Below are 21494 nucleotides of genomic sequence, written 5' to 3'. Positions count from 1 at the left end.
GTTGATATTTGATTAATATTCATTGTTTTATATATATGTCTTAGTATTATTATTAATTTAATAATCATTATATTATCATTTTATATTTTTATTATTATTAGTACTATTTGAGTAATCATTTTTTAACATTCTTAGAGCGAAAAATTCCTCGTTATTTCTATTGTTTGATTACTCATATGTATTCATTTCTAAAATTAAAAACAATATAAAGCTGAAGACTGAAAACACATTTGATGAACTAATGTGTTTGTTATGGTTATAATCAAAACAGTTTCAAGTAAGCCTAAAAATTGATGCATATAATTGTTTCTATTTCTATTGGTAATAATAAATGAAATTATGGATAAATAAAATTCTTTCTCATTGAATATTTTTTTTTGTGATGTCTATAATGTTTTTGCTGTTATATAAATTTATGCTTTAATATTGTCTATTCTTACCATTGATGATGATGTTCTATATAATGTATATATTTTAAGTGTTTTGTATGAAAATAATTATAAAATAGTTTGTCATACTAAAACTACTATTATGTTATGGAAAACACTTGAACTAAACTTTGCATTTGCAAAGGGGAAAAAAATTAGCTTGATATTTATATGAAAAGAAATGACTGATAATAAATTATCATATTAATGATTTTTAAAAATATTGTTTATAACATGAAATTACGATGAATTAATTGACATCATGCTTATGATCATGTGTGTGATGATAAAAAAAAATCTTTATATGATAAATTGAATGGATGGTCAAGTAAAAACTAAACTTGTCTTCTAGCAATCATTTAAAAAAAAAAAAATGCTTTTGTTTGATATGGTAAATGTTATGTTTCAAGTTCTAGATTGTCTTTGCCTAAAATTATATTAGTGAAACTTTATATTATGCTTGCCATATATTTGAATATAAAGGGTTGTCATAAAGTTTTTTATGAGTTATGAAAGAAAAATAGAACCACATTTAAAATATTTCAAAGTGTGGGGGTGTCTTGCAATGGTTAAAATACCTTTTAATAAAAAAATCTTGGTTATATATTATAAAGTGAATGAATATATACCTCGCTATTTTGACATCTAGTGATAATATTATTTGTGTTTCTTCTAGTTATGGCAATATGTCCAATTTCTTGAGATGATTGAAGGATATATTAACGTAAATTGTTATTGATTCTAGTGACACAAGATCACTTGTTGGTTATGGTTATGTTTTAACCTTGGATGAAGGTGTTCTACCATGGAATATGTTAAAAAACTAGTATTCTGTCACAATCTACTATACAAGCATAAATTATTCATTTTTCCAATGCATCTTGACAATTAAATTGTTATATTTAAAGTTTGGGTTAAATATGTTTTTGGTCCCTCAAGTTTTAGTGAAATTTGGAATTAGTCCCTCATCAAAACTTTTGACCTATTTAGTCCTTCATCTTTCAAAATGCGTGAATTTAGTCTTTTTAACCAAATTTTGTTAAGTTTATCTCACATTTCAAGCACATTTCATGATAGTATTTAAGTTAACATTGAAGCAAAAATGTGTCAAACAGTATAAATAATTTAAATACTATCATGAAATGCGCTTGAAATGTCAAATAAACTTAACAAAATTTGGTTAAAAGGACTAAATTCACGCATTTTGGAAGATGAAGGACTAAATTGGTCAAAAGTTTTGATGAGGGACTAAACCCAAATTTCGCTCAAACTTGAGGGACCAAAAACATATTTAACCCTTAAAGTTTTTAGTAAAAATGTTAATGAAATTGGCATATGAGAATGAGAGACAAATATATTAGAAACTAAATCACTCATGGTATTGTCTCTCTTGACTTTGTCAGATCAAAGAGAAATATTGCAGATCTGCTTATCAAAGGGTTGATGCATCAACAACAAGTATTTGAGTCGTCAAAGGGAATGAGACTATAGCCCATAAATTAGTTGCAACAATGGACACCCATCTCCACATGAATGGCGATCCCATGGAATGAAGTTCAATGGGTAACAACGAAGTTGTTGTTGACTAAAGTACAACAAATAATTTGATTAAATTTTATGTCTCATTCCTATGGCGAGGTGTACTATAAATTGTGGCAATAATAAGGTTGATGTATGTGCATTATTATGCTTATTTTATAAAATACCTCTTAATAAACTTAATGGTTTAGGTATGTGCATCATTATGCTTATTTTATAAAATACCTCTTAATAAACCCAATGACAATTATTGTAGGGGTGTGAGTCATAAACCACCCTTTGAGGGTTTACCTAGTGAGTGTGATGGTGGGGCCGCTATTGTGAGACATGCGCAAGTCTCTAAGTGACACTCATGAAACAAGATACATGCACAAGGTCGTAACGTGCACCCACTGATTAGAACCTATAATGAACACCGATATTGTATGTGTTATTTACTAAAACCCAGTCACAGGGGATGTAACTCAAGGCAATTAAGTCTCTGCATTTTCTCGGGTGGAAGTTTATAAGCACTAGGTGTAAGGGTCAGACCCGGAAGGTTCCTTATGCTGAACTACAATATTTCGTTTTAAAAGATAATATATTTTGTGTTATTTTATTTTTTAAATTATGTGGGGGATTGTTAGAAATATTTTAATATAATTTAAAAAATAAATAATAAAAATAAAAATTCTACTGTTATTGAAGTTTTTATAGACCTTTAATTCATGGGTTAATGTTTTTTATGGCTAACAACTATATTTTGATTACAATTTACTTCTTTGTTTCCCTTTTCTACCTATAAATACTACCTAGGTGCATGGGAAAAAAGACAACAACAGAGACAACAAATACTAGAGTTTTTCTTAAAAGTGTTATTCTTTTCTTCTCTATGTTATCTTAAAACAATGGTGTTCATAAGGTTCGGAGATCCTTCCCTGCACTCGATCGATCTGACGGCGGGTTGTTGTATCTTGGGAGAGAAACGCATATGATTTGAAACACATATGATTATGTATTTGTTTAGCCCTATGTAGTAGGGACGTTTTCTCTCTAAGGATAGCGTTATGCGTACCTCAACCTAAATATTTCTACTCCTTCCCTTGTTTATTGTTTATTTATTATTGTTATTATAATCGTTAATATTTGATTAATATTCATTGTTTTATATATATGTCTGAGTATTATTATTGATTTAATAATTATTATATTATCATTTTATATTTTTATTATTATTAGTATTATTGGAGTAATCATTTTCTAACAGATATGATATGACAAGAATGATTTGATGATTTTTCTTTTGCTATGCTATGTGTGGCATTCCAACATCAGAGCAAAAAAGGAGAATAAGAGGAGAATGTACTCTGTTTCAGAAATATTCAGAAATATTGCAGGGTAAGAAATTGACAATGGTAATTCACATTAAAAAAACACTTTTAAATAATGATTAATTTTAGTAATAAAAAAATATTTAGAGATTAATTTTTTAATTAGAGACTAATTTAGAAGTCAATTATTTTAGTAGCCAAAATCTTGATAGTTAGAGTTAGCAATAAATTTTAAATACCTTAAACATTGTTTTAGTTACCAACTTAGGGACAAATTATAATTTTTTAAAATTATTTTAGTTACTAATAATTATAATTTATAAATTAATATTTAAATTGGTTACTATAGTAACTAATTTTTTTTGTCATCAAAATTAATAATTATTCAAAGATTTTCTGATAATGCTAGTTTTATCTTTGTCTTCATTCACCAACCATCACACTTACTTTTTGGGTTACTATTCATATTTTTTCAAATGTTAAGGAAAATAATCTTTCTAAAATTCTATACTTAGTTTCACTAATATAGAAGAACACTATTTTACTTTTAAATTTGTAAGTAATGGCATTGCAATTTTCTCTCACTCTCTATTATACTTGATTACCAACTTTGAATTAGTTATTAACACTATTTTTATCATCTTAAAAACTAATTTTAAATAAAATAAATTATTTAATTATTTTGTTATAAAATTAGTAAAAAAAATTTAATAATTGAAAATCTTAAAATTTTAAAAATTATTTTAAAATTATTTTGACGATTTAAACCTTAAATAAGTGTTAAATGGTAATAAAATATAATATATTTTGTGATAACTTTTAATTATTTGGATATAATAACAAATCATAAAAAAAATTGTGGTAATTTTTAATTGTTAGATTTCATTTTCTTTTTCTAGCAAAAATACCGACGGTTAAAATATAATATTTTGTAAGTTTTTGACATATTTATTTTGATTATTATTTTAACTATTAGAGATTTTATTTGTGACAGTTTTTAATCGTTAAATTTATAATTTTAACTGTCATAAATATAATATTTTTTTTAGCGTACATGTCTTACATGTTTAACCATTTTTGTATAAAAATATGTATAATATTGTAGAAATAAAAACATAAATATCAAAATTAGCTCTTGAGTTTTGTTCTCGTTTAGTAATTTTTTCCATCAAAACTAATAATGTAATTAGAGATGTCAAAATAGGTTACAGCTTGTGAGCCAACACGGCTCAGTACGGGTTTGAGCCGAGTTAGGCTGAGAAAATTTCATGTTTTCTAAAAGTGGATTTAATTCGATCTGACTCACTTAACCCACGGGTTAAATGGGTTCTAGCCGGTTTGAAGGTGTGGGTTGACCTACAACCCACCACCAACAACACTATTAATTTTTTTTACAATTTTTAAAAGAAATTATTATAATTATTTACTACTCCTAGTTATATAGGTTCATATTTTTAAATACTAGAATGTTGCTCAATAATATTTGAATAATTTGAATGTTTAATCTATTTGTTTGTCAAGTTATATATGTTGATACTTTAATTTTTCACTACTATCTTTATAATAATATTTCGAGAACTAGATGAACAGTTTGATTCCATTATTATAAAAAATAGGGTTAAATATGTTTTTGCTCCCTCAAGTTTCAGCGAAATTTGGAATTAGTCCCTCATCAAAACTTTTGACCAATTTAGTCCTTCATCTTTCAAAATGCGTGAATTTAGTCCTTTTAACCAAATTTTGTTAAGTTTATCTGACGTTTCGAGTGCATTTCATGATAGTATTTAAGTTAACATTGAAGCAAAAATGTGTCAAATAGTATAAATAATTTAAATACTATCATGAAATGCGCTTGAAATGTCAGATAAACTTAACAAAATTTGGTTAAAAGAACTAAATTCACGCATTTTGGAAGATGAAGGACTAAATTGGTCAAAAGTTTTGATGAGGGACTAAACCCAAATTTCACTTTCGTTCTAGTATAATAAATATATAAAATAAATTACAAAAAAAAAAACATTTGTAAGTAAATCAACCTACTAACCCACCAACCCGTGAGGAATTGGACCGGGTTGCAAATTTCTGACTCACCAAAAAGTGAGTGGAGTTGAATTGATCCTTTTTTTAACTCAATTCGTAATAAGTCAACTTGTGTGAACCGGATTCGCTCACTTTGACACTCCTAAATGTAATGATCCCACCATGAGGATAACTCTTGTTTTATGTAATTCATTATATATATATATATATATATATATATATATATATATATATATATATATATATATATTCTTAGTTTTCTACCTCAAATTTATAGGCTTGAATCAAATAATGATCATTAAATCTTTTTCTTCCATACACATGTCGTATATGAGTGAAATAATGCGAAAGATATATTCAAACCTCAAACTCATTTAAATTGTTTGATTCCGAAAAGAAATATTCAAATTAATAAAAGAAAAAAACAATTTTAATCTTTATCTTAATGTGCACACATGTTCGTTAATGTGCCTCAGCTTTTTTTTTTGTGGTTTAATTCATGCGTTACATTACATGAGTTCAAACTCCAATCAAAATGATGAATTAATAACTTGAAATAAAATTAAATAACATTTAAGAATTAAAAATAAACATTTAAGTGGTCATATTAATAAATGTAAAAATGAACTATTAATTAGTGCTAAGAAATAAATTACAAAAAAATTATTTGTAAGTAAATCAACCTACTAACCCACCAACTCGTGATGAGTTGGACCGGGTTGCAAATTTCTGATTCTCCAAAAAGTGATTCGGGTTGAATTGATCCTTTTTTTAACTCAATTCGTAATAAGTCAACCTGTGTGAGCCGGATTCGCTCACTTTGACACTTCTAAATGTAATGTTCACACCATCAGTATAACTCTTGTTTTATGTAATTCATTAGTTATATATATATATATATATATATATATATATATATATATATATATATATATATTCCTAGTTTTTTCTACCTCAAATTTATAGGCTTGAATCAAATAAGGATGGCTTAATTAGAATTTTAGTCCCCTACTTTATATGTGAGGTTCATTTTGGTCCTCTTATTTTTTCGGGGTTCAATTTAGTCCCCTAGTTTGTGTAAGAGGTTCAATTCAGTCTTGTGTGTTAATAGCGTTAAAAAAATTAACAGCAGAATGATTTGATGTGATACTATGGCAATTAAAAATGACATGTCAAGTAGGGACATCAGATTATGTGGACACTAGAGAACGAGAAATTAAAGGCAGTGGTAATTGGGTTTTGAATGAAATTAGGGTTGGGGTGTTTTGAACGAAATTAGGGTTCGTCGAAGAAAGAAATTTGGGTGCGAGGAAGTAATTGGGGATAACGGTTGAACAAATTAGGGTTCGAGGAAGAAGCGAAAATCAATCAATATATAACGATTCAAGGAGGAAGGATTTTCGGTCTCCTTCGGTGCGGCATAGGTTCGTCGCTGTGTTCGTAGTGGCACGAAATCGAAGGTAAGTTTTGCATACCCCACGAGTTACAGGAGCAAGATGAAGAAGAATGGCCCCTAGACATCACTCAAAATTAAGAAAGCTTGCCAAATGAAGATGAACTCTAACAGGACGAAGAAGACGACTTAAATTAGGGCAAATGAACACTTCTATCTCCATAAATAACCTTCATTGCCACCTCATTACACCACATTGATGACAAGGTACTCAGAACTTGCCACATTCCTCTTCCAAACAGACACAATGGCATTGTTCTGACGCCGTTTAACTAAAACTAACGGGAGGGACCATTTTAAACTGTTTTAACAAATTGGAGGACTAAATTGAACCCCGAAAAAATAAGAGGACCAAAATGAACTTCGCATATAAAGTAGGGGACCAAAAGTCTAATTAAGCCAATAAGGATTGTAAGATTCGCATAATTTAATTAATTAAATAAATAAATAATTAATAAATGCGGATAGGTAGTGCATTTATGATATTAAATTCTGTTGCATATGATGTGGAAAAGTACTAGCTCAAGTGGTTGAGAGTACTTTGATTGTGTGAGAGGACTTGGGTTCAAGTCCTAAGTATTCCAATTATGTGTTATTTAGTTATTATTGTTTTAATAATATGTTGGGGCATGTTTGTATGACATAATACTCGAATTGTGTGAGTTAGCAAGGAACATGAGTTGGCTTAATGCTTTAGTATTGATTTGGCTTTGGCTTGGTTGAGGGTTCAAACCTTGGTGGACTCAAATTTGCTTTCTTTTTTGCTAAAAAGTTAGTATGGCCTGAATATGAAAGGGTAGAGACAACCCTCGGGGACTTGCTTAAGAATGAGAAAGATTCATGGGGATTCTGTAACTATTCCATTCCAAGAAAATAAAAAAATTCGAAACAATTGGGATTTTTTGGAGATTGGATGCAGTTACTAATTCATGATCTGACATGTACAGAATGAAAACTTCATTCTCGATTCTACAAGAATTTTTATGAAAGCCTTTCATTTGCTTCTCTTCGATGGAAGTTTTATTTTCCCAGAATGTATCCTAATTTTTGGCCTAATTCTTCTTCTGATGATTGATTCAACCTCTGATCAAAAAAATATATCTTGGCTCTATTTTATCTCTTCAACAAGTTTAGTAATGAGCATAACGACCCTATTGTTCCGATGGAGAGAAGAACCTATGATTGCCTTTTCGGGAAATTTCCAAACGAACAATTTCAACGAAATCTTTCAATTTCTTATTTTACTAAATGATGGGCCTTGAATAGCAATTAAAATACCATTAAGGCTATTTTCGTTTTTGCACTTAACACCACTATTAAGGCACCTATAAAAATTCAGAATTTTGTGAAAAGAGGGTTTCTGCAATTCTGGTTTTGTATCAATTGTGTGGGAGCGAATTGGAGAGGATTGAGAGATTTCCTAGGGCAAATTGTGGAAGGAATAAGGGATTTTCATGTTGGGTAAGAAGAAGAGCTGTAACCTTATACTTTTGCAAGGGAAAATACCAGGTTAGGGGAGCTGAGCCGAATTTCTATGTTTATAGTCATTTTGCATGATGTGTGATGAAATTGTGTTCTGAATTTCGTGTTGCACCTAAGGGAATTATAAGGGTTTTGGGTTTTGGTACTGTTTTATTGAATGTTGGCCTAAATGCATGTGTATATTGGGGTTATGCACGGTATATACTATAATTATGCAAAGTTGGGTTGTTCGGGGCCTATTTTTGTGTCCAATTATGATCATAGGTCTAATGAAATTGTTCCGAGTGAATGGTATGAAATTGGAGTGTGTTTTAGGTTTGATTGTTGTTGTTATGCGCATAAACCAGTGCCCAAGCCTGCAATTCCCACTCAAGCAAGCTGGACTCGCCTAGGCGAGAGTTGCAGGGTTTGAGTTTCAGGCTCTGCTCGAGCATCTCGCTCAGGCGGGGTAATTTGGTCTTGGGCGACAGGCTATCTCGCTTAGGCGAGTGTGCCTCGCCCAAGCGAGAACTCGCGTGTGTCTTGTGTGGTTTGATTGCACATCTCGCGCAAGCGGGAGGGATGGTTTTGAGCGAAGGTGCATCTCGCTCAGGCGAGAGTCTTTCGCCTAAGCGAGAGTTCATGGGTGGTTCCGCTGTCTCGTTGAACTCGTCACCTGGACAAGGAAGTTTTATCTTGGGCGAGCGAGGGTCTCGCCCAAGCGAGAATGAGCTCGCTTAAGCGAGATTACGTATACTGCAGAGATTCTAGAGGCTCGTGTTTTTAGGAAATGAAGTATTATTAAATGTATTGAAATTAATTACTTTATTTTCTTTTATTAAATTCGTAATATCCTGACGGGATGTTACAAGGATCATTAAATCTTTTTTCTTCGATACACATGTCGTATATGAGTAAAATAATGCTTAAGATATATTCAAACCTCAAACTCATTGTTTGATTCTGAAAAGAAATATTCAAATTAATAAAAAAAAAAAGTCAATTTTAATCTTTATCTTAATGTGCACACATGTTCGTTAATGTGCCTCAGCTTTTTTGTGGTTTAATTCATGCGTTACATTACATGAGTTCAAACTCCAATCAAAATGATGAATTAATAACTTGAAATAAAATTAAATAACATTTGAGAATTAAAAATAACCATTTATAAGTGGTCATATTAATAAATGTAGAAATGAACTATTAATTATTGCTAAGAAATAATTAATGCTTCTAAATTTAAATAATGAAAAAGTCAATAGAGTTTGTCATGGTATTCTATTAATTGATTAAAATATAACGGTTGTGATCAATGACTATAAAATTGGTTAGGAGTGGTTTTGTTTAGTTGAATTGACATCGTTTGGTTTGCTATTATTCGGAATCAATTGTAATGGCAAATGACAAGGTTTTTGTATTAGAGGGTGAGATGAGTTTGGTGTTAAGACAGATGAACAAAACTTTTTATTCTAATAAAGAAATCTTCCTTCAGGAACTTATTAATAATGCTTCAAATGTAAGCAGTTCTTTAATTTAATTTTTATTTATACATTTATTTTATGTTAATGTTATTAATCATTGGATGTACACACAGGCTTTAGATAAAATTCAATTTGAGAGTCATACAAACAAGAATATTTTAGATGATAGGGTAATAAGATTGGTTCCCCACAAGGCTAACAAAACACTTTCCATCATTGACACTGGTATTGGCATGACCCAAACAGGTAGAAAGATGTCAATATTTCATATTCATTTTCACTTTTCTTGCATGCTCATTAATTGTTTTATTTTCATGTGTTTATTTTAGATTTGGCATATAATTTAGGAGTTGGCTTCTACTCTACATATTTGATTGCTGACAAGGTTATTGTCACCTCTAAGCATAAGGATCATGATCAATATATATGGGAATCTCAACCAGGTGCCTCTTTCATTGTTAATAACGACATCAATGCCCAACAACCATCAAGGGGAACCAATATCACCCTTTTCCTCAAGGATAATCAGGTTCACAAAGTAACTTATTTGTATTTTTTTTATTATTTCTTTTGCTTACTCAATTCATTTTTTACAGTTAGAATACTTGGAAGAGGTCACTATCAAGAATCTCGTTATCAAATATTGCCAACACATCTCCCACCGCATTTACCTATGGAATGAGAATACGAAGGATGATTGGCAACTTATTAACATTTGGTTTCATAACCGAGAGAGAGACAGTAAACATGTAGCTCAAAAACTTATGAATCACATACCAGATGATTTTGTATTCTCTATTCTTTCTAACCTACCTTTGAAATCTTTGAAGAGATTTGGATGTGTACGAAGATCATGGGCCCTCTTGTTTGAAAATTCTCATTTCATGAACCTCCTTCGTAATAACTTCATATGTAATCACCAATCGTACTATGATGATACATATCTCCTATTGAATCTCTCTCCACTTTACCAGAATCATTACAATTCCTCCTTATTTTCAATTTCTGGCGAGAGGTTTCAAAATATGGAAAAATTATACTGGCCTAGTCAAATTCAAGAGGATTACCTTGAGGGAATTGGTATTTTAGGTTCTTCTAGTATCAATGGAATTCTGTGCCTATACGTAAATAATGGACGACAACTTGTGTATTTATGGAACCCAACTATCAATGAATTAAAGGTTATTCCTCCCAGTCCATTTGAGAATGCACCATATTATATTTATATTGGGATAAACTATCACGGATTTGGTTATGATTGTGTTAGAGATGATTATAAGGTGGTTAGGCAAGTATCTTTTTTTGTTAATTCTGATGACGATGTGGAACCACATGATGTTTTCCCCCTCTCATGTATTTGGGAGATGTATAGCCTAGGAAGTAACTCTTGGACAAACCTTGAACTGCGTGCTTCCGTGCCTACAAGTTTTGATGATAATAATAAATTTTACTTAGAGGGAATGTGTCATTGGTTGGGTTATGCAGAGAGTTGTATTCAACATGTAGTATCATTTGACTTGATCAATAAGGTGTGGATTACGACCCTCCCACCTTTAGACATACCTATGGAAATATATGATAATAAGCATTTTGTGAGGAGACAATTATTTCTCCTAAATCAGTCAATTGCTTTGATGTCAAATTATGCAGAAACAACAACCTTTTACATATCAATTTTGGTTGAAGTAGGTAAGAAGGAAACATGGACTTTACTCTTTGTTTTTGGACCCATACCTTACATTGCGTTCCCTGTTGGAACAAGGGATATGGGCAATATACTCTTCCAAACACATGATGGTGATCTAGCATGGTTTAATTTAAATACCCACACAGTTCAGAAGCTTGGTGTCAACATACATGGTGGTTATTCCCAATTAGTAGTTCATAAGAAAAGTCTTCTTACAATTGCAAGAATAAATAGTTAATTGTTTTCCTTATTTCCATTTGAGTAGGTAATGATTCGTTATCATAATTTTCTCTTGTACTTGTCAAAATAAGGCTTGTCAGTTTCATATCTTATTTCAATTTGAGTAGTTAATGATTCATTATCATAACTTTCTCTTATTTTTCAAAATAAAACTTATCAATTTCATATTACAATAAAGTATATGATAAATTATGAAACTTTTTAGAAAGTTGTGTTTTGATATGATGTGAAACGATTTTCAAATGAGAGAATTGTATAATTTCAGATTGTCTATTTTAATCGAGATAAACTACCTTTTAATTAAGATGTTAATTTCACTTAGTCGTGAAATTATTTAATTAACTCACTATTTTTAACGTATTTAAATAGAAGAGTATAAACCATTTAAAGAGATATTTAAAGAGATGTAAAGATTTTAATCTACCAAAAACATATTTTACTATATTAAAAGAGAAACCTCATAAATACTCATGGTTCTAGGTTATTCTTATATATTAAAGCGATTTTCTTGCCGATTAAAATGCCATTTATAGTCATTTGAACCCAAATAATAACATTTTAATAGAATAAAGCATCTTTTAATCAATCAAAAGCATTATATTAATAAGACAAGCTTGAATGCATTCTAAACAATGCTTTCAAACTACAATTTAAAGATTAATAAGACACTATCCGTGGCCAACCCGTTTTTATGTGAATGTCATGAATCACATTTTTTACACAAATGATATAAAATTCTACTTACGTTGTTTACTGTAAAAGGGCAAACCAAGCCAATTCATCTCCAGTTGATTTTCAAATTAAAAAACTTAATGTAAGTTATCTTAGAGAAATCAAATCAGACATGTTTTTTTTTTCTTAATTTTCAGAATTTACCAATTATAATATTAACCCAAAGTAAAAGGTGGCAAAATTAACCCATAAAAGATGAAATTTGTGATAGATTAAAATTAAAAATTCTGAATGGAAAACTCAAGTCTTTGTCGATGAAAATTCCTAATATTAATAAGAATCATACTGATAGTTATTGTTAATAATAATTTAGAGAAGAAATGTCGTGAATCAGGGTCCCAAAATTCTATTCCAATTACTTCTTAAGGAAAATAACTAACAAATTGGGTACTAAAATGGAAATTTAAACATAAAGAATGAATGATCAGACCAAAAATTATATACCAAATACTTCTTAATTAAAGCAACTATGAATGAGTGTTATAAACAAAAGTTGGTAACAAATTAGATCTTGACAATTTTATTGGGAAGTTCAATGGCCACAATGGCCAAAAGAAGATTGAATGGTATGAATTAAGTTAGGACTAGAAGTGGTATGGGGTCCAATCACACCATGCGCCAGCCATATGGTCTGTCATGTTTTATGAAATAAGTTTTATAAATTAAGTTATGACAATATCATAGGATTAGGACCCAAATTCATAATATTTTTACATAAAAATAGAATAAATTTTACGACATGTTCTTCAATAGTCGAATGCATAAAAATATGTATATTTATTCTATGATTATTTAAAGGCCTATTGGATTATTTGTGGTAGATAAGCATATTCTTAGTAAATCTGTCTCAACTCATATAAGTTAATATCATCACGTTATGAGTACATATCAAAACTTCAATACAACATCATTGAAAAAAAAACATATGAATACATATGTAAACTAGTAAATACATCATAAGTTTGTTAACAAAATCAACATAAAACTAATCAGAGTGAACATACCATGTTGTGATAGTTTAAAGGAATTTAATTTGGTGTGATTATGGATCACCAACTAGTGAATGATTATGAATGTTAGGAGAAGAGACTTTTATTAGGAAGTTAAATTGGCCAAAATAAAAGAGATTGATTGGTATGAATTAAGCAAAATCAATTAAGCTTTGGTACTATAAATTGAGATGATTAAACTATCATTTTCCATCAATTTCACAATGAGTTATCTCAAATTTACTTTCTTCATTTCTCTCTTCTTCTATTGTTCAGTAGAAGGATTTCAGTACTGGATAATCGCACAAACTTGGCCGGCAGGCTTTTGTAACCATAATGTTTGTGATGCCACAAAACCAATACCGTTAAAGTTCACTATACATGGCTTATGGCCATCCAATTACAACATGTCACCGCCATTACCTTGCTCTAAGTCCAAGCTAAATGTATCTTTGGTAAGCTTTTTATTTTTTAATAATATTATTTTGATATTATATTCAGAAGATGACTTCTTTTTTTTGTTTATTTTATTAGATTAATGGAATAGTTCCTATACTTGATCAAGATTGGCCAAGTTATAAAACGATAAACAGTTATTTCTGGAATTATGAATGGCAGAAACATGGATCATGTTCAAATATGCTACCATTTGATTATTTCACATTGGCGTTAGATATATATAAAAGGAACGATCTCCAACAAATACTCAAAGATGCAAATATATTACATGACAATACTTACGGTATCAACAAAATCATGACAGCCATACAGACATCACGAGTTGGTGTTCAGCCACAACTATCATGTGAAAAGGGGGACTTAGTTGAAATAAGGCTATGTTTGAACATAAACCCTATTCCGCAGTACATCAACTGTCCTCCAAACAAGGCTTGTCCTACTTATGTAAACTTTATCTAAACTATCATATAATTAATGAATAAACAATTACAAAATTTAAATAATTGTGTTTTCTACTTTTCTACACACTTTTCTACACGATTAGACTACTTATTTTATGTTGTGCCGTTAAAATTTCTAACTAGCTAAACTAAAGAGGCTACTTCTTTTCTATTGTATTCAGATGTGACTAAAATAAATTCAACTACACAAATCTATTCAACTGTACTAATTAATCCATAAAAATTGCACTTTTATAAAAAAATTAAACTTAACCATGTCATAATGCAATTTACAAAAACTAACTTCTTAGTTTTAATTTATCTAATGTGGGTGCATGTAAAATAATTTATTCAACTAATTTTAGTTTAAGATAATTCATTTTTAAACATTTAAAATTAATTCATTTTTAGTTTATTTCTTCGAGAATGGAAGACAACAACTGAGATATGAGAACAAAAATAATAGATTTTTTTCTCTTTAGAAAAGAAAACAGGTGAGAATGGAAGATGAGAACAATTCGTGAGAAACTCAAGTCATATAAAATAACAACAATTAAAATCTGGTTATAAAAATATACGGTACAATACTTTTACTTCTAGTTCATAAAACAAAAATTAATATATAAGAGATTCATGAAATAAATTATTTACAAACAGAGGAGATCATGTGGTGCCTATATAGATGCTTTCATGAATGAAAGAACTTGAATGATTTAAATTTAAAGTTCTTAATTAAAAGATGAGTTTGTAAGATATAAAAGGCTAATAAGAGACTTCAAGATGGTTTATTTTAAAAATTTATGACTTTACAACCATACATATGACTATCGATGACAAACAAACTGTGTACGTGGGTACGGAGCAAAACCAGTTATATTTTTTATACAAATCATCACTAGGTACAAATATGAGTAACACTTAACTTTATTTTTTAAATTAGGTTAAAGATGATATTAGGTATGAACTTTTCGGTCATGTCCCTATCCTCATAATTGTTTCGGTTGTATTTTATATAATTTTACTATATAAAATTGTTATTTTCTATTTTATTATTATTATTATTGATTAACATTAATTAATAAATTATATTTTTTGTAAATATTAGTTATATTGTACTATTGTTATTAATTTATGGATAATATATATTAATTTTGCATATTCTGGACGTGGAGAACCTGTTTTTTTTTTCAAGGTGGAGCTGCGTCAATTTCTGTCGTGATGAAGGAGGTGCGACTTCTTTTTCTTCCTTGTCATGATTTGCATCTACAGGTGGCTGCGTTTTGTGCAGCAGTGTTCGCAGCCTCCCTCTTCGTCGTTTATGGAAACAACAGTCTGCGATGGTGGTTGCGCTATACAAAGCTTGGTTTTTGCCGTCGTTGTGGTTGAGCACACAACGATGGTTGCGACGGTGAGATCTGGTGTGATGGTGGGTCTGATCGCGTTGTAAATTATGTTGTAGTTTCCATGCAATAATACTTTATTATAAACAAACTACTATAGGATTTTAAGATTCATGATTCTCACACGTTACGCACATAATCACACATTCATGTACATAAATCATAATAGGATACTAACCTTGATCCATGAGAGATCCAATAATAATGCGTTCTTCAACTTCCTTTTCCCACTCTATCTCTTTGTCTTTGTAACTCCTGTCACACTCTCTTTCTTGATGGCTTATTGTGAGAGAATCTTATGACCAGAGACACAACCCTAATATCCTTTTATAAGCCAACGTTCTTCAAGTTGGTTGAGCTTTATTTTATTTTATTACAACTTCCCATAATAACCAATAGGTCCTTATATTTTATTAAATTACAATTAGGCCTATCATAATATTTCCAATGAGTTTAATTCTGATGGAGGCGTGGTTCGGGATCGTCACACGGTTTTCAGAGCAGTTGATGGGATCATGCCCAAGACCTTTAAAGAGATCTCGGATTAGCTTTAGATCATAGAATAGGAACTCTTATAATTCTTGTAATGTTTTTGTTTGCGCTTTACCAGACCTTTAGTTATGTTGGGCCTTTTTGGTGTTTCGGCCCATAGTATATAAGCCATTGTGAGACACATTTGTATTCAGATTTGAGTTTTATGAAACAGTGAGTTTTCTCTCAAGTCTCGAGGTTCTCCTCAGAACCACCGATCCTTATCTTTGAATCTCCGATTCAAAGTGGCGGATCTTCCTCACTTATCTTGGAATCTCCTCCAAGTGGCGTGATTTCCTTCCGTTCCGCAAAAACCCCCAATCGACGTCCTCCATTTCCCCCCTTTTCGTTTTAGGGTTCATACCCATTTTCGTTCTAGATGAATTCCTCCCCAAATCCGAGACGGTCCTTCATCATCTGGTAATCAGAGCTCGGTTGATTCTCTTTCGAGTCGTTTCGGATTTTCATTTGCATTTGTTCGCGTTTTGGTTCTCGTTGTTTGCTTCTCACGCATTGCTCTTGTGAGCTCCGAAGAATTTCTGGCGGAAAGCGATCATTGTTCCTCTTTCGATGTGAACTATAATCAAAGACCATGATAAGAAGTGGTGAATGAGTGTGCCCAACCGGTTTGAGGAGGTCATGGTCACTATTTTGCTGATTCCGTGTGTGGTTGAGCCAAAGGAAGATTGGAAAAAGCAACATTTGGTAGGTCAATTCAAAGGACGCGGACGGTGTTATTTTTGGCAAGATGTGGTGCAGCAGAAACCCATTTGACAATAACCCGTTTATGGCTTAATTTAGTGCAATTTTTAGTTTGGAGGTGACAACCACCGATCTCACTATCCCAGCAACCAATTTCCTTTTCACAAGTGTCAGCAATCATTGTCATCCAGCAGCTTTGTGTGGTCCACTTAGTGCAAGACACTAAATCAAGCAGGTTTTCAAGCGGTGCATATAGGGTAGTGGATGCATACAAGGTGTTTATGGAAATGCTTCAGAGAGATTACAGCTTGGATTTGTTCTAGCATGGTACGAAATTTGGTTTGGATTGATATTCTTTGTTGCTGTACAGTGAGGTAGTAGTATCACTTGTTTGCTTCATGCGGGAATGTTAGTGATATCAAGAAGTTAGGCCATCCCATTATCTCACGGTTGAACAAGTTCTAAAGCGGTGGATGCAGGGAAATTGGATGTGTTTCTGACAACCATCATTTATTTTGAATTTGTGGGCAACCGTTACACACTTTGGGATTTAAAGCTGAAGTTTTTTTGTTTGGCCTCATTACTTAGGTGCAACAATTGATTTTGTGTGGTTCGGAGGTGGCATGGTTGAAGTTGACATATGGAGAAGTGAAAGAATCCAATACTGCTCCATTGACCAGCGGTGGGCACTAGAAGCATCGAGCATGAGGTGTGAGCAATTGGCCACATTTTTTTTATTCCAAGCAGTGCAGCAAGCATTGTAGCACCAAATACGTGAAAATTGGTGCAGCGTGTTGTATGAATGATTTGAATTGATGGACTTTAAAAGCAGCTGGAACAATCACCCAACTAGAACAAGAAGCTGCAATATTTTGAATTGGCTTGGTGGCAATCTTCTTTTGATGCAGAACAGTTTTGTCCAGTCGGTGCTGTAGATTGGTGTGCATTCAGTTTGAGTTGTTTATAAGGAAATTGTAATGCAGGAAAAACTGCCTAATCATCCAATCTACTGGTGCAACGCTAGAAGGAGCTTGAGGTGTTGTTCTTGAAGGATGGAGTTTGGAAAGTTGAACTGGTGCAGTAAAAAGGCTAGCCAATCTGACCGAACGCATGGTGTGCTTTCTTATTAAGCTGAAGTTTTATTCTTTGATCCATCAAATATTTTGTTCCAGAGTAGAGATGCCAAGTGGTGCGATGATTTTGTTTCGTTAGTTGATCAATTGGAAAACTCACGGTATACCAAAATATAGAAAAAAATATTTTCTAACATTAGTGCAGCATACACGTGGTTCATGGATTGCTAAAATCATCCAAAGTTGCATGAAGTATTAGCATTGGTGGCAGCGTTTTTAATCTAATTTAAAAGGGCTGGTCTAGTTAATGACTGGTTGTGTGAAGTTGCTGGCTGAGTCAAATAATTAGAGGCATAGACAAAAATTTTGTCTGAAGCAGTGCAGTCCGAGCAGCAAAGTTGCGTTGTAGTCTCTCTCGGAGCAATATAATTAGAACAAGCAAATTCATCCACACTCCCAAACTTCAAGCGGTGCAGTAAATTTTTTTCTTGAATTGGTGCATTGGGCTTAGTTTCGTGTGTTGTTTGGAGCAGTAAACACTTTGGGTGCAGTTTCGGTGCAGATTTTGATTTAACAGCAGCATTTAGTGTAGTGAACATGGTTTTAAAAAACTCATGCGGTGGTGACTTATGGAGCAACCAATTGGAATTATCACAAGCCATTAACTACACCATGTTCCAGTCCATGCAAGTCTAAGGTGGTGGCCTAGTTTAATTGGTGAAACTAAAAACTGCAGGTTTTGATTTTGCTGCATCAAGCGGTTGAGGCAATGGTTCCAATTATAGCAGCTTTTCGCATTTATCCTCACCACAGCAGAATTTTGTTTACTTCCATGTAGAGTTTGATTGGATAACAACCAATACCTTGAGAGGTTATAGCTTGAAGCAACACTGAATTGGTGCAATGGGGAAAGTAACACTTTGTTTTTCCCTATTTTGGAGTGGTGCCTTTAATTATCACAACAACCCACCCTTTGATTTATGGACTTGGCTGCAAACTTTCTGGCCTATACCGAGCAACAACCACTCTCATTTATCCATTTGGCAACAACTTCCTCTGTGCATATTGTGGTGTTGCATCACTTTTTCTGGTTCAATTTCTAGTACCTTCTTGCATTCTACTTTGCCTAGTTCTTACCATTTAGAGTCATTAATTGTTCATTATTGATTTTCTTGAGTCTTTTGTCCATCATTTCTCTTTGAGTTTGATTTTCCTTGGATTCTTGTGTTGTGGGACAATGTGCCTTGAGCTAAATTGTTGGAAGTATTGCTTATGGGAGTTTGAAATAATCATCACAGTTTAGCTTAAGTATTTTTGTTTCACATTTCCAGTAGTAATTCTAAATACATTGTTTAGATTACTCTTGTCTTTTAAAGTGCTTTTCTCGTTGTCAGGGTCTTAGTTTGTCACATATTCACTCCCTTTGGTTTAGCCATTTCTTGATTTTGGTGCTTTTTAGTTTGTCTTTAAATTTCCTTGGTTTTGTCTTGGAGTTTTCCTTTCCTTGGCCTCCTGAGTTGAGCTTAGATTCGTTACATCCTTCACTTTGATATTGAATTCTTGATGGGTTGATTGGAGGTTCTTTGAAGAACTGAACAAGAACTTGAGAGCGAGTGAATACACTTCGAGAGTGAAACACGAGTGGAATTGAGTGTAAACACATAAGGAGTGGTGAGGCCCATTTAATAATTTTATCCCCATTACTTTTGCTAACCACTTATTGTGTTTTGTGTTAGTTCTTGCTTCCTCTCTTTCACTGCAGGAATTAGAAATTTTGAGCATTCTAGAATGTTCCATACACGTTCGACCTTGATAGAAGATATCAACTTCGTTGTGTCCCAAATTATCAGGTTGAATAGCAAACTTGGGAATCTTAGAAGGGAGCACCATGAAGATAAACGATCATTGTCAAAAGATAAAACAAGTGCTATTAGGTGCACCAAGTGTGAAGGTTATGGACACGAAAATTATCAATGTCCTAATTGGAACGCAAAGTACATGAATCTTCAGGAACTCCAGGATTACATTGTATACTTGAAAGAGGTAGAGAGGAGTGTTAGGCAAAATCTCGAAGTTAGGCAAGAGCAGCAAGCGAAAAGGGAGCATGAAAAGGCGAAAAGAGCACTAAAGGAAATGTGGGAAAAAGCAAGACAAAAGAGAGAGTTAAAAGAGAGAAAGGAGCAAGAGCTAAGAGAGCAAGAGAAGAAAAAGCAAAGAGAAAGAAAAGAGCTAGAGATGAGAGAAAGAGAACAAAAGATGAAAGAGCTTAGAGAACAAAAAGAAAAACTGCTAAGAGAGCGAGAAGAGAAAGAACAAAGAGAGAAACACGAGAATGAGTCTCTCCTCACACCCTTGGCATGCATGGTTGAGATGAAATCCTTAAAGGGGGATGATAATGTGTTAAATTGTTGTTCCCATTCACATCATGATTTTTCATTGGGAACACTTACTAACCCCTCTCTTTTTGTCTTAATGCCTAGGGAAGACTTATACATTAAGGAGCAATGGCATAAGCAATGGGGTGAGGAAAGGATGATAGAAAAGGCAACAACAACATGGGCAACACATGAATCTGCCTTTAATCATCTGTTTGTGTGTTTGTCCTGTCCTGAAAATCCTAAGGGATTTCAAGGACACTTTTTTTCTATTATGATTACTATGGGTTGTTTTCCTTTTTGTTTCACTATGGATAATATAGTTGTGTTTAAACTCTTTAATTTGTTCTACAGGTTTATCTTTGATCCTGGAGGACAATCTCCAAACACCTTGATAATAAGAGATTGGCCTCTTTTATGATTCCAATCTCATTTTTTTTATATAGCATTTCATTTCTGTCTTTAGACTATTATGGTTTTGTGTGCTTTCCCACTTATGTTTGTGTCTTTGGTTGTAGGTCATAAAGCGCTAAAATTCGAGGTCGAATTTTCTCACACCTGGAGGCAATGATGGAGGCGTGGTTCGGGATCGTCACACGGTTTTCAGAGCAGTTGATGGGATCATGCCCAAGACCTTTAAAGAGATCTCGGATTAGCTTTAGATCATAGAATAGGAACTCTTATAATTCTTGTAATGTTTTTGTTTGCGCTTTACCAGACCTTTAGTTATGTTGGGCCTTTTTGGTGTTTCGGCCCATAGTATATAAGCCATTGTGAGACACATTTGTATTCAGATTTGAGTTTTATGAAACAGTGAGTTTTCTCTCAAGTCTCGAGGTTCTCCTCAGAACCACCGATCCTTATCTTTGAATCTCCGATTCAAAGTGGCGGATCTTCCTCACTTATCTTGGAATCTCCTCCAAGTGGCGTGATTTCCTTCCGTTCCGCAAAAACCCCCAATCGACGTCCTCCATTTTCCCCCTTTTCGTTTTAGGGTTCATACCCATTTTCGTTCTAGATGAATTCCTCCCCAAATCCGAGACGGTCCTTCATCAAATTCGTCAATTAATTCTAACATTCTCCCACTTGACTCATATGATGTCATAACATTATGTGATTTAATACATCAACATAATGCGCATTAAATGACCTTA

At 32.3% G+C, this 21494-nt stretch overlaps 1 protein-coding gene across 1 annotated transcript; it reads left to right on the top strand.

Annotated features, from left to right (window-relative positions):
- The first annotated feature begins 9624 nt into the window (after positions 1 to 9624).
- Positions 9625 to 20761, top strand: LOC114188460 (chaperone protein HtpG-like). The gene is made up of 7 exons (XM_028077033.1): positions 9625 to 9747; positions 9826 to 9958; positions 10042 to 10241; positions 10309 to 11065; positions 17481 to 17601; positions 19816 to 20100; positions 20695 to 20761. The coding sequence occupies exons 1-7, from the start codon at positions 9625 to 9627 to the stop codon at positions 20759 to 20761; spliced, it is 1686 nt and encodes a 561-aa protein (XP_027932834.1).
- Positions 20762 to 21494: the final 733 nt, after the last annotated feature.

This window comes from Vigna unguiculata, chromosome 6 (genome assembly GCF_004118075.2).
Source record: "Vigna unguiculata cultivar IT97K-499-35 chromosome 6, ASM411807v1, whole genome shotgun sequence".
Lineage (NCBI taxonomy): Eukaryota > Viridiplantae > Streptophyta > Magnoliopsida > Fabales > Fabaceae > Vigna > Vigna unguiculata.
This window is presented reverse-complemented; position numbering and strand designations above follow the sequence as displayed.

Bases quoted from the DNA above. Each gene is read 5' to 3' on its own strand.
- LOC114188460 (XM_028077033.1), top strand. From the start codon at position 9,625: ATGGCAAATGACAAGGTTTTTGTATTAGAGGGTGAGATGAGTTTGGTG. The intron at 9,959-10,041 runs GTAGAAAGATGT...TGTTTATTTTAG, and splicing joins TATTGGCATGACCCAAACAG to ATTTGGCATATAATTTAGGA. The intron at 20,101-20,694 runs GTGGGAAAAAGC...TTTGTTCTACAG, and splicing joins AAAAGAGCACTAAAGGAAAT to GTTTATCTTTGATCCTGGAG.